This window comes from Squalius cephalus, assembly GCF_949319135.1.
Source record: "Squalius cephalus genome assembly, chromosome: 25".
Lineage (NCBI taxonomy): Eukaryota > Metazoa > Chordata > Actinopteri > Cypriniformes > Leuciscidae > Squalius > Squalius cephalus.
In genome coordinates this window covers 7,812,722-7,825,448 of record NC_137146.1, presented here as the reverse complement: position 1 = coordinate 7,825,448, position 12,727 = coordinate 7,812,722, and the positions used below count along the sequence as shown (strand labels likewise).

General features: G+C 37.6%; 2 protein-coding genes across 14 annotated transcripts in view; both read left to right on the top strand.

Moving 5' to 3' along the window:
- The first annotated feature begins 3,942 nt into the window (after window positions 1-3,942).
- On the top strand, window positions 3,943-5,946 carry prmt6 (protein arginine methyltransferase 6). Its single transcript, XM_079863188.1, has one exon. It carries the CDS (start codon window positions 3,978-3,980, stop codon window positions 5,043-5,045), a length of 1,068 nt encoding a protein of 355 aa, XP_079719314.1. The 5' UTR covers window positions 3,943-3,977; the 3' UTR covers window positions 5,046-5,946.
- Window positions 5,947-9,144: 3,198 nt separating this feature from the next.
- Window positions 9,145-12,727, top strand: part of ntng1a (netrin g1a) — an 89,371-nt gene continuing 85,788 nt past the window's right edge. For 2 of the 13 annotated variants that reach the window (XM_079863375.1, XM_079863382.1), the window contains exon 1: window positions 9,145-9,435. The gene's annotated coding sequence lies outside the window, so the exon portion shown is untranslated. Of the gene's footprint in view, window positions 9,436-10,940; window positions 11,868-12,727 lie in introns of those variants that run through there. The other 11 variants (XM_079863377.1, XM_079863370.1, XM_079863379.1 and 8 more) reach the window with 7 other exon arrangements.

The window sequence follows — 12,727 nt, the reverse complement described above, 5'->3', positions numbered from 1 at the left end:
TGTTTAAAATGTATTTAACTCCTTAATATCAAATTTGTTGAAACTCTATGTCACTGGTCTTCGGATGGTCTTCACACAAGGTGCCTCCTGTTTGATGATTGCTCCACCCTAAAATATGATTGGACATTTGATAGGTCATGTGATTTTGATCACATGATACCACAGCTTTGTCTAACCCATAGTTTCACTGTCATTCATGTATTTATGGGGGACCTACAAACACTAGACTTTAGGTGTCCCACATTAGGGCAATTAACCCTATTCTTTGTAGTGAGAAAAACTAAAGAAGAAAGTCTGAACCAAGTTCCTCTGAACCAAAACGCTCAGAGCACAATGCAAATGCAATGCAAGACCAGGTGAGCTAATGTGTAAGTTTACAATGTCAGATAAGCCAGACAAATGGAGCTGGTTATGTGATGCAAATATCAAAATGTATTAGTTTACAAATCACGCACTATGGTAAATGTGTTTTGAGGTCATAGTATTATGCAAGCTGCACAAAAATAAGTCTTTATTAATAGATAAACAGACCCTAATAAAAATTGGTGTTTTTTTATTACAACTAATATATGTTTTAGCTTGAAACTGCAGGGAATTATATGTAGGCCTAAATGTAAAAAAAAATTTGTGGAGTTTTGCAAAAATATAAGTAGAGGCCTATTTTTCCTTATAAGCATAGGTTGTTAAAAATACTGCATTTGTACAATATGTACAACAGCGCATTATCCTCTCAAAAGAGGCCAAAACAAAAGCAGAAAACATTATTGTTTTATTTAACTGAAAGAAACATTTTGACTGACTGTTCGACAGGTTGCTTCCAAAGATTTTAATGTGCTTGCTGTTTCAGATTGGAATCAAATTCGTGCCGGAAGGCTGGCACTGCTACAACTGAATCAAACCACCAATATGCTGCAGTGATTGCAACTTCCCCTTCTAGTTTCATCCTTACAGCAGACTTATCACATGTCCTCACCCTTAACTGATCCAACCAAACAAGATTCAGCAGGCGGATTGGAAACAACATGAGCCACCCAGGAAAAATCTGCTTGAGCTGTGTTATCAAATGTTTTCAGGACATCCTTCATTGTCCAAAGTGATTTGGTTTCCCGCTGTTACACTCATGCTTGAACAACCAGTCTCTTCCCTTCGCAGAAGCCACCATCTTTCTGCTCTGAAATTATCTCAGGTTTTCCAGACATGTTTCAGGACCACTGAGCAAAGTCTCTTCCTTCATTGCCAGTCCATCCCCTTCCAATCAGCCCAGAGTCTGTGCTTTAGATGGGCAAACAGTGATGTGCAATTTTAATTAAAACGAGATCAGGTGCCAATGTCTGTGCAAACACAGTTTTTCCCCCCCAATCAACATTCACAGGATGTGGAAATTCTGTGTTATCATTGCAAGGACTCAAAACTACCCAATGGAGATATGGAAAGAGAGAAACAGTGGAAGGAAATTTGCAAAACAGCACATTTTAATACACTTTTCCTCAACGGGTGATACCTAAAAGTGAGTCGCAGATAGGCTCACGGACAGCAGGTGAAAAAAAACAAAAAAAAAAAACAATGCGAAATAGCTAAAGGAAATACCTTTTTCAACTTTTTAAAAGGATGAGAAAATGTTTCCAATATCTTTTGAAGATATCTATAATGTTTTACTTCTATGTGACATATTTGCAAGTAAAATAAATATTCAAAGTTGTCAGGAAATGATTGGACAGGGAAATTGAGCATTACGTACCAGAATGGAGCCAGACTAAATGCTAGTTTGCTAAACCAATACCTAAATAGCTAGTTGACGGTTGACATCGGACCTCATTTTCAAGTGAGCCTGGTTGTTATTCATCAGTGGAGACAGTTTTCAAAAAAATTCATCCAGTCCTTACTTTTGGATAGTTCGCCTATGCTAGGCTAGCGCGAGTCAACGGTGCACGTTAGCCTCTCATTAAAAACAGTTTTACCCACTCCACAGTACACCAAAAGCAAATAAATTATAACGCCACACTATCGATGTAAATGTCTATTGAGAGAATAATGTTAGAAATCAAAGTACTCTTGTATCTCAATTATCTGCGGCAGGTAATACACCTGCGTGATTGTTATGTGGACCGGCTCTCTCGGTTTCCTAGGTAACCAAATATAACTCCGCCCTTGCTGTAGACTGCTTATAAATACAGGGAACAAATTATAACTAATGCAATGTGATGAAAGGGTAGTTTGATTTCTAACATTATTCTCTCAACAGACATTTACATCGATAGTCTGGCGTTATAATTTATTTGCTTTTGGTGTACTGTGGAGTGGGTAAAACTGTTTTTAATGGCAGGCTAACGTGCACCGTTGACTCGCGCTAGCCTAGCATAGGCGAACTATCCAAAAGTAAGGACTGGATGAATTTTTTTGAAAACTGTCTCCACTGATGAATAACAACCAGGCTCACTTGGAAATGAGGTCCGATGTCGAAAATCCTGAACCACCCCTTTAACTACCTAATAGCCTGTATGACCTTTTGCATAGATGCATTGTTCACAATAGGACCATTAATGTGCATTAACAAAGTAAATAGGGTCAATTTTGATTTCATATTCACTTTAAAGTCGCAATGAATCCAAAGTGACAGACATTTTCCTCTGTTGTTATGCACATTTTTATATATATATATATATATATATATATATAAAATGTAGAGTGGGGACTTGGTTCTATGTATCGGTTATTGATTGGATTTTCAGATGTGGGTGTTGCACTCAAAAACGGAGGCTGTACAGTAGTCATTGTACCATGTAAACATTGTGTAGTCACTAAACTTAATGAAATTAAGTTTAGTGACACTCTACTCCATAATTTTCACTCCAAGCTAAACTGAAAAGTTGCCAGCCTTGCATGTATATTTAAATTTTCTGTTAAAAGAAATCTGTGTAGGTATCATTTATTAAAAAGATAGATAACAAATGTGCATCCATGGCCTATAACTTCCTACTCCATGAGTTCAATCTAAGGACAATGCTGAAAAAAAGGGCAGATCTTATAATCCAACCATGAACATTTATCACCATAGATAAAGCAGAAGAAATCATAAAACACACTGTATTTAAGAGGAATAGCCTGCTGTCAGTGTGTAGCCTTTAGCGTGCACTGAGAGAGTGACGGCCCAGGGTGAGGCAGAGCTATTTTATTAAGGTTAAAAGCAGATCATGCTATCCGTCATGGTGGAAAATGCAGTTTGGCTCAGACAGAGCCCTGGTGTTATGTTAGTACGGCTACAGCTGGGCACAGTCAGTTTAAACAGCTGTCCCAGAACTTCTGCCAAACAGGCAGACAGCAATGCTAACATTCACTGTAAAAAATTTATCATGCTTAATCCACTTATTTGTGTGGGCCAGCATGCAGTATTAACTTAAATAACCCCATGGATATATTGTGACAAACAAGTGCTAGGCTAGTACATTCATCTTGCGTATCAGGAATTTCTGATAGATTATACCTGACGTAGGCTACTTTGTCTCTTTAAGTAGCCTATAAAATGTTTCCTCCCTCTCTCCCTCTCAATATTGTTTATAGATAACAATAATTCTTGTCCATTTAACAGACTAACTCAACACCTAACAAACATCATTATTTAGTTTATTTATGAATTATGGGATTGTCTCTTTCTATGTGGTTGTTTTGAAGCGAGGTGTCACATTTAGCTGTGACACATTTAGGTGTCACATTATAACTTTTTTTAAATTATAGCAAAGAAAGCTCCCAAAAATGTATATAGGAACATGTTATAATATCATTCACTACATTTATTTTTAATAGGGAAAAAATGCGTTTTTATTAAGAATGTCTGTCTACTCATGGGAAGTGTAGTTCATTTCTAAACTAATTGACGTTCTTTCCTAGGAACAAGTTCGTGTTTAAAAACTACATGTCCCATGATGCCTTTCGAGCTGCGTTTCAGAAACGGAAGCTACTTGGGAGAAAATAAAATACGCATGGCAAACTTGGGGAAAATGTCACAGCACGGTACTAAGAAAAGAAAACTAGACCGGAGTACAGAGGATTACATGTACTTTGACAGCTACTCCGATGTCACCATTCACGAAGAGATGATTGCAGACACTGTGCGCACGAACACGTACAGAATGGGCATTTTTAAAAACAGTAAGTCAATAGAGGGGAAAGTGGTGCTTGATGTGGGAGCCGGAACCGGCGTCTTGAGCTTATTCTGTGCGCAAGCGGGTGCCAGGAAGGTTTATGCAGTCGAAGCGAGCTCGATTGCCGATCAGGCTGTGAGAATAGTAAAACTGAATCAGATGGAGGACAGAATAGAAATCATTAAAGCTACACTAGAGACGATCGAACTAACCGAACAGGTGGATGTGATTGTCAGCGAGTGGATGGGCTACGCGCTCCTCCACGAATCCATGCTGAACTCTGTGATTTTCGCCCGGGATAAGTGGCTCAAACCCGGTGGCCTCATATTACCGTCCCGGGCGGATCTTTACATCGCTCCCATAAACGATCTGGTGGTGGAGGGCAGATTGAATTTTTGGAGCACCGTTAAAGGACAGTACGGCGTGGACATGTCCTGCATGAACGACTTTGCCAGGAAGTGCATCATGAACAAAGACATCACTGTGAATCCGGTGACGGTGGAGGATGTGCTCTCCCACCCGTGCAAGTTTGCTGAGTTGGATTTGAACACAGTCACACTCGAGCAGCTCAGAGATGTGAGGGGAGTGTTTCACTGCCAGTGTTTCGGCTCGTCCTCCATCCACGCCTTGTGCGTGTGGTTCACCGTGACTTTCCCCGCTGAGGAGAAGGCCCTGGTGCTCTCCACATCTCCATTCAAACCAGAGACGCACTGGAAGCAGGCTGTGCTGTATCTGGATGATGCTGTGGATGTGATGCAGGACACTAAAGTTGAGGGGGAGATCAGCTTGTATCCCTCCGAGGAGAATTCTAGACACATATGCATCCATGTGGACTATGTGATTGGTGAACAGAAAAAACACTCCAAAACCTTTACTATCCCTGATCAGTATTTAGAAGTTAAATAGAAGTTCGGCCATTATATAGCCTAATTGTAGTTATTTACCTAGTCAAAAAAATAAGGAATGCTAATGGTTTTTTTGGTAATTTTGAATTGATGTATTTTTAATCAAATAAACAATAAAAAGAGTCATAAAGAATCCTTCTGGATGCACTGAAATTCCTATTTTCACCCCTAGAATTGAAGTTTATCCAGAGTAGGATATTCTGTGATTAGCTTCAAATTATGGTAATAAATAATGATAAATTCCATTAGCATTCCTTTTGGTTGTTTTTGGTTTGTTTGTTTTTGTTTTTCCCCCCACTTGATTTCACACATGACCTACTTTTCATTATGAATTATTCCTTGAAATTGTATGTTAAGTGTCCTGGGGGGAAAATCCGGTTTGGACAGCACATGTGCAAAGTTATACAAAATAAACAATGCTTGCCTGAGCTCTGTAATGTTGCTTATTGTGTAAAAAAGAAAAATGGAACAATCATTCCACTTTTGTTTGGCCTCATCAGGAACAACTGGCTATAATCTAACCATTCAGTTTCAAGATAAAGTTTAGGAAAGTATTTGCAAGTCAGTGAGGTTAGGTTAGAACATTGGTTTTGGATTTGCTGGGGACCCTTTATGCATTTTTGTTCAAAAATATTTTTACTGGCAAATTAAATGCCACAACATAAGCGGAATATGAGAATTGACACTTGGAAATGTATAAACGACAAGGGGGAAAAAAAAGTACCTTCTGTTCGGCCTAAAACACTGTGTTTGTGGTCATCCAGTTTGAAATGTAGGCTTCAAAAACAGATGATTTAAAAATGTCCGATTTTCCATCTCAGCATTCTCTCCGTAATTACAATTCTTTACAGCCTTTAGCCACTGCCTACAATGCGCTGGATCCTTTACTGGAAATAACTCACCCCTGCTAAATGTTTACTCTTTGAATTATTGAACACGGGAACAATATCGACACCATTATGTCTAAAAGTTTGCTAAGAAGTATTTTCTGCTAAAGCAAGGCGGTGTTTGACTCTGATAAGCGTATCCATAGCAGACTGGTGGGAGTGGCCTCATACGCCAACATGCTTGGTGCATTATGGGTGTTGAAGTTTTCTTGGCAAAAGGGAAGAAAACGGCATTTATTTCAACGTTTTTCTTCACCTTTTTACTGTATAGGCAGTGAAGTTTTATTGAAAGCCCCTTTAGCCAGCAAAGAACCCATTTTTTTGTTCTATTATCAGGTGACCTCTCTTAAGTTTAATTGGATGCACATCCTTTAACATAACAACATTATATTGTATGCATTTTATTCTACATTTTAAAGGGTGATGAACCTATATGTACAATGATTTGTATGTTTAACAATGCATTATATGATTATCTGAATTTAATACTTTCATTTAGCAAAATAATCCCTTTTGGAACAGGCCTTAGCCAATTGATATTCAAGTTACCCAATAAACACATTTCATGACCAATGGGTACTAAATTTGGCATAACTTATATTTACAGTGGCCTTGGCACAAAGAATACTATTGACAAACGTTGGCTGTGTCTGAAATCGCATACACTCTTGGGGTACTTAATTTGAATGCGATTTCGGATCCAGCCCAAGGTATTTAGTGAAATGTGTACAGGCCATTCAAAGTGATGATCTGAGGGACATTTGTGGCTGTGGAATCCATTCAGAACAAATTTCTCATTTGTTGTATTAGCTTAAGCTCAATGACCTGCTATGACGCAATCATCATCAGTTTTTAGCTGTGATTCGGATTACCATTGAATGCATTTTGGATGCAAGAAGTTACTAATCCTCAAATTCGCAGAGAGTGATTTGTTGCAAAGTAAATTCATTTTCTTTGTATTTATGTGATGTTATGTTACGATCAATTGGAACAATCTGTCATTAACATGTTTTCAGAGCCACGCTTGATCTGATGTATTCCATTTAATACCAATAGATCAAAATATCTTACCATATTTAAGAATGAAATGCATCTAATTGAATCCTGCTATTAATAGCTCTTTAGACAGTAGGAGCAAATTAAATCAAAGCTGTCTCTGTCTCCTAGACAGCCTCAATGAGTTTCATCCACAAAGGCATATCATTTTATCCAATACATCCCCCTGGTATGCTAATGATGTTACTGTAAATAAACCAGGAGAAATCATTTGCCGCCTGCCAGTTACAGTAACCAATATTTTTGATTCGCGAGAAGACAAATTGGAAGCATGTTATTGACAAATCCTAATTTAGAAGACCAGATCCCAAGGCACTAAAGGCGGATCTTCAATTTGTCATTATCATCATTAGCAGGCCAGTTTGCTTTCATTAACAATGGTGACAAGGTCTCTCATGGTGTGATATCTGCCCTCAAGGCAATAGATTTAATGAACAGCAGCTAAAAAACAAATTAGAATTTTGAGGGATTATTGTGTTGACTGTATGAGTCATGAGTATGAGTGTATGATTGTGTGTTTGATGAGATCAGTTTTGGAGGAACATCATCTGCTGCTGAATATTACCTTTCCATGTCAGTAAACTTAAGAAGAGGCTAGAGCTTAAATATAAAAATTCATGATTTTGGTGCTCAGTTTTAAATGTGTTGAAAAGTGCCAGGCTTAAAACATGTGAATAAGGCTTTGTCGAATATATGGCTTTATTTTAGAAAATCAGTTATGTGACACATTTTCTTTGCAGTGCTAATCATTTTTAGCAGAGATATATGATTACATGCCACATATTTTTCCTAAACGTACTTTTTCACCCCAAAATTTTTATTATAATTTTGCTCATCCTTGTGTTGTTACCAACCAGCATTTCTTTTGTTGAAAAAAAAAAGGTTTAACATAGCAAATGCTTAATATAGTATTTTGATTAGCAAAGATCAAAACTTGTTTGACTTTTATTCAACTTTCACTGTAAAGTCTTTTATAGGTCACAATAAATCAAAGTGTAACCATCTTATTGGATAATCAGAAGAGGAATTAGTCTAAATTTTAACATGTTATTGTTTATTTAAGGGATGAACCATCGGTGGAAACATCTCATTTCATAGTGATCTCTCTTCATATTTCTTACCATGTGACATATGTGCGCTGGACAGAACAGATGAAACTCAATACTCTCCTCAGATGTGAGAGACAGTGATGAGCCACATGAGAGACAGTCATCAATTCTAAAATAACTGAAAGGTACGACAGCACTGAAGGAAACGCAGGCGTCATCTCCTACTGGCTGATGCAGTCACGTGATTGCCTGTCCAAGTCAATTGCAGCACCAGTGAGCTATTGAACTTTATGATAGATTTTAAGATGCATGGCTGTGCGGAATATCAAATGGTAAACACGCACAGCGGATGTGCACTGTCTGTGAAGGAAGAATTTCAATTGATTTTTAAAGTGTGTTTAGGAGTCGCACACCAATTGGTGATATACATTATCTGCTTGTATAGATGGCCTTATTCTCACCAGTGTGTTCATAGGATTTTTTGTTTGTTTGCTATTCACTTGCATGATGATAAGCTGAAGGCTGTTTAGTATATTTTTTGCATGAATTACTCTATTCAGTATTGCAGTCACCTTCAATTTTCTTTTATGTAGACAAGCAGCATTTAGGTTTTCATATCAGCGACTTGACCTTCCTGTCGAGCTAATGACTGGCCACTTTTAGGTTAAATGGTCCATGACAGAAAGTTTATCTTCTTTCTCCATCACTAATTTAGATGTGCAGGTTTGAGTCAGAGACAAATCTGCTAATTTCATGCATGCAATAAAACATTTTAGGTCTCTAGACATGACTCAGTCTCTAGACATGACTTTTGACATTAGCAATGGTCTAAAAGCCTGAAGAATGTTTGAAGAATGAAGAATATTTAAGCTTCTAGTGTGTGTGTGTTTTTATATATATATATATATATATATATATATATATATATATATATATATAGTAGCTACTTTTTAGATATGATTTAGTATAGTATCACAATAGTGATAGTTTTATCACTAGTGTAATGATTTACGTTTAATATGTGTAATGATCTTTTTCAAGTTGCACCTACGACCATCAGCCACATCACATGTTGAATATAATCCCACCTTCCCAAGGCATCTCAACTGTCACATTCACCTCAAAGAAGTAAGGCTTCACCAAAACCTAACAGCTAAAACCTAAAAAGTGTTTCCCCGCCGTCGAATTTGTTTGCTGAGTTGTTTGACTCGCTGAAGTGCCATTTGTGCCTTCGATTAGACCACCATTCTCCCGGAGCCGAGGACAGGAGTGGTCGCTTTTGAGTTCAGCTCCGCGTCTCCAAGATGTCCCGATTGAAAGCCGTCACATATCGGTGTGCAACATGAGATCTCATCGAACTGTTCGGATTGACGCTTTGGATTGAAGCTTTTGAGTGAAGGTGAGGCCAATGAAGACTTTTTATCTCAATGCATGCATGAGTAATGGGTGCTTCTCGCTCAAACTTTTGATGTGCGTAAGGTGTTTAATGGGAATGCCATGGCTTGTCGGCGTTCTTAAAGCGTAATTTAAATGCAACTTAGGCTACTTAACACGCTAATACAATACGAGTCTTATTGTTTACTGATTTCCCTCCCCTAAATGGATGGTTTTATTCTCCTTCGCCTGCAGTGCGTAAAATCTACCATGCGCTTTTGCGCACTTCTGTCTCTTTTATGGCTTTGGCAGCGGACCTTGCTGGTGTAAAAATTTTTTTTTTTTTTTTTTTTTTTGTAAGTTGCTAAATTGCTGTTACCTTACTTCAGATATTACTCATAGGTTGAAAATAAAAGCGAAAAGCACAATCAATTTCTGTGTAGGATGTCTCGCACTGCCACTGGCAATAATCTAATTTATTGGCTCTCCATAAAAAGCTTTCTGACAGCAACTACACAAATGAGCAGAGCTTGAACTCATTGCCTCTTTATGAGATGAATGATTATCACTAGCTGTTCATTTTTATCTATGTAGTCCTCACTGCTCAGTGACGGTCCAGTTGACTTAGCCTACAACAGTAGCTTTTGGAGTAGCCTATTTTCCACACTTTATAAGATGGTCTTTTCATAAATATAATGCAGTACAAGTTTTAAATGTCATTAGTTAATTGCATATTGAACTTAGAATACTAGCGGAAATTCAGTTGTTGCTTTAAAAAAAAAAAAAAGAGGCCACTTTGGCTTTTTACAACAGTTTGGTGACTGGAACATACGCCTGAAAAGAATCAGTGTTTTGCAATGCATCACTTTAGCTTCTCCAAATAGTAATAACTTTAGCTTTTATTGTTTCTAATAATGAATTAACTAATTTTATTTCTTTTTGGACTTTATTTCTACTTTGTAGACGTTACAGCTAAAATCTACAACATTTCCAAGTCGCTCTCTACTCAGTATTGCCATCGTTCTCCACTCAGTATTGCAATACAAGTGATTTTTCGTCGCATTTATTTCTGGTCTATGTGAGTTAAAGCAAATTATTGGATTTTTTTATATATAGCCTATCTTTTATTATTATTATTATTTTATTTTTTTTACTTTATTTTAAATTTTTAACTTTTCTCTGGAAAGTGAATAAAATAATTTGAGTAAATGATTATTATATTATATTATATTATATTATATTTAATATTATTTGTAATAGGCTATAGGCTATTCATCATTTTAGTTAGTTCATTTAATTTAACATTCAATCAATAGTAGGCTTTTAACAAAATATATGTGAAATTATACAGTAGTTTTTTAATAGAAAAAGCTGCTACATTTTAGGTATAAGTATCATTTTCTTTGTTGAATAGATAATGAATTGCAGTCACCAAAGATGGAAGCTCTGGCATAATGTCTTAAGTATATGCTACCTTTAGGACCCAGTGGATGGCATATCCTACTTAGTATTTACAGTGAAGAGATCCCCACATCAGACAAAAAAAAAAATATACAACTATCTGTAAGACCATCTCCCTCACAATTTTTTCGAATAAAAAACGCGGACTGTTTTCTGTCCCGTTTGTGTCTTTGCTGAAGTCCCATCTGAGTTTTAAACTGCTGGGAGAGAGAGAGAGTGAGAGGCTGAGCAGAAAACAGTGAGGGCTGAGTGGATGTGTAAAAGCAGAGAGTGTGTGTGGAGTGTCCAAGTGCGTAATCTTCCCCAGCCACCATTTCCCGCCGAACACTCGCGGAATATGCGCGTAAGGGAATGCGCGTGAGGATCTTCTAGGTGCGCGCGGGTCTAATTGGTGCGATTCGTGTCTCGCTCACGACCAAAACGTCGAGGAGATAGTGAAAATAACAGTTTTTCGTTATCCCCTCAAACAAGAAGGGAATCTCTTTTTTGGGACATAGGTCGGTTGAAAAAAGCCGTCAGGAGGAGCGGACACTTGGCTATTCAAAGTTTAGTGAGGACGGTTATTGGCTCTGATGTGATTGTCATGATGCTCACACAAGAAACCACGATGAAGGAGGAGAAAATGTGGGATTTATGAGTTTATACTGTTTGGGACACACGCAGAGGTTGAATTTATGGTCATTTTGTTGGCACTGATAACATTTCCTTTGAAGTTTACCTTAGAAATGAATGCTTCAGTTCAGTAACGTCTCGAACTAGAAAGATGTGGCACGCGTCTTAAGGGAAGATTGACGTGCCGCCTGACATCTTCAGTCGCTGTTTAGTCAGCCCGTTTAGATAGGGTGGAGGTGGGGGGAGATTCCTTTTTCCCCGAACTCATCACATCAAGATTAACAAGCCGTCTTTAAGAGGATCCTCTATGGTCATTCATGAACTTGTTGAACACCCAGTCCTCCGCGGGACCCTTCATATCGAGAGTGAATCTCAATGACGTGAGTAACAGTTATTCCCCTTCCTTGTTAAGTTTAGGTTGGCTTGTGAGAATATTTGTACGTTACCATACGTTAGTTGATAGTTTACTTATGGGATCTAGTGATGGTGTTTCGCTGCAGCCTTAACTTTTCACAGCTTTCATTCAGAATAGTTGTGTTTCATTGCCTATTGCTTTAACCGGATACTGGCTTGCAAGCTCAACTGTAACCTTGAAAACGTTTATTTATGACATACAAGTAGAAACTGTATGCGAACTGAATATGATTTTATTACCTTTGAGAGTGGACTTTCCTTTGTGAAAATGCGAATGGAAGCGCCCCCTTGCGGTCGACATGTTTTTATTGTCCATGTGTAGTGCTTGCTTTCACGCACGGTTAACTCTTACCTGCTAAGCCCTAATTTGTGTTAATTCGTCAAAGTAAGCAACTTTGTTGTATAGAAAACTTTATAAAACTCTACAGGACCTCATTTACACAGTACTGTTTCCATAGTGGTTAGCAAATGCTGCTGGAGTGCGATTAGTAGCCTATAATGTCCATGTAACGTTACTGTAAATTGACTTTAAACATCAAACTGAATTAATAATTATAAATTTTAGTTTTTATTGGCGTTTCCTTGTTCACCCGTAACCGATTTAGGTTGTTTGTTATGGATTTTATGTTAGTTTCTGTGTGTAGCTATAGATTAAATCTGAACTAGTTGAAATGGAATGCAGAATACAACTTGACTGATGTGACATGCATTCCTATTTAAACAGAATTATTGTAAATGTGTTATGCTGCATGCATGCTGCGTGTATACATTCATATACATTTAAAATGTTGTTGCTACAGATAGATAGATGGATGACTAGATAGATTCTG

Excerpts from the sequence above, each read along its gene's own strand:
- prmt6 (XM_079863188.1), top strand. The coding sequence starts at position 3,978 with ATGGCAAACTTGGGGAAAATGTCACAGCACGGTACTAAGAAAAGAAAA.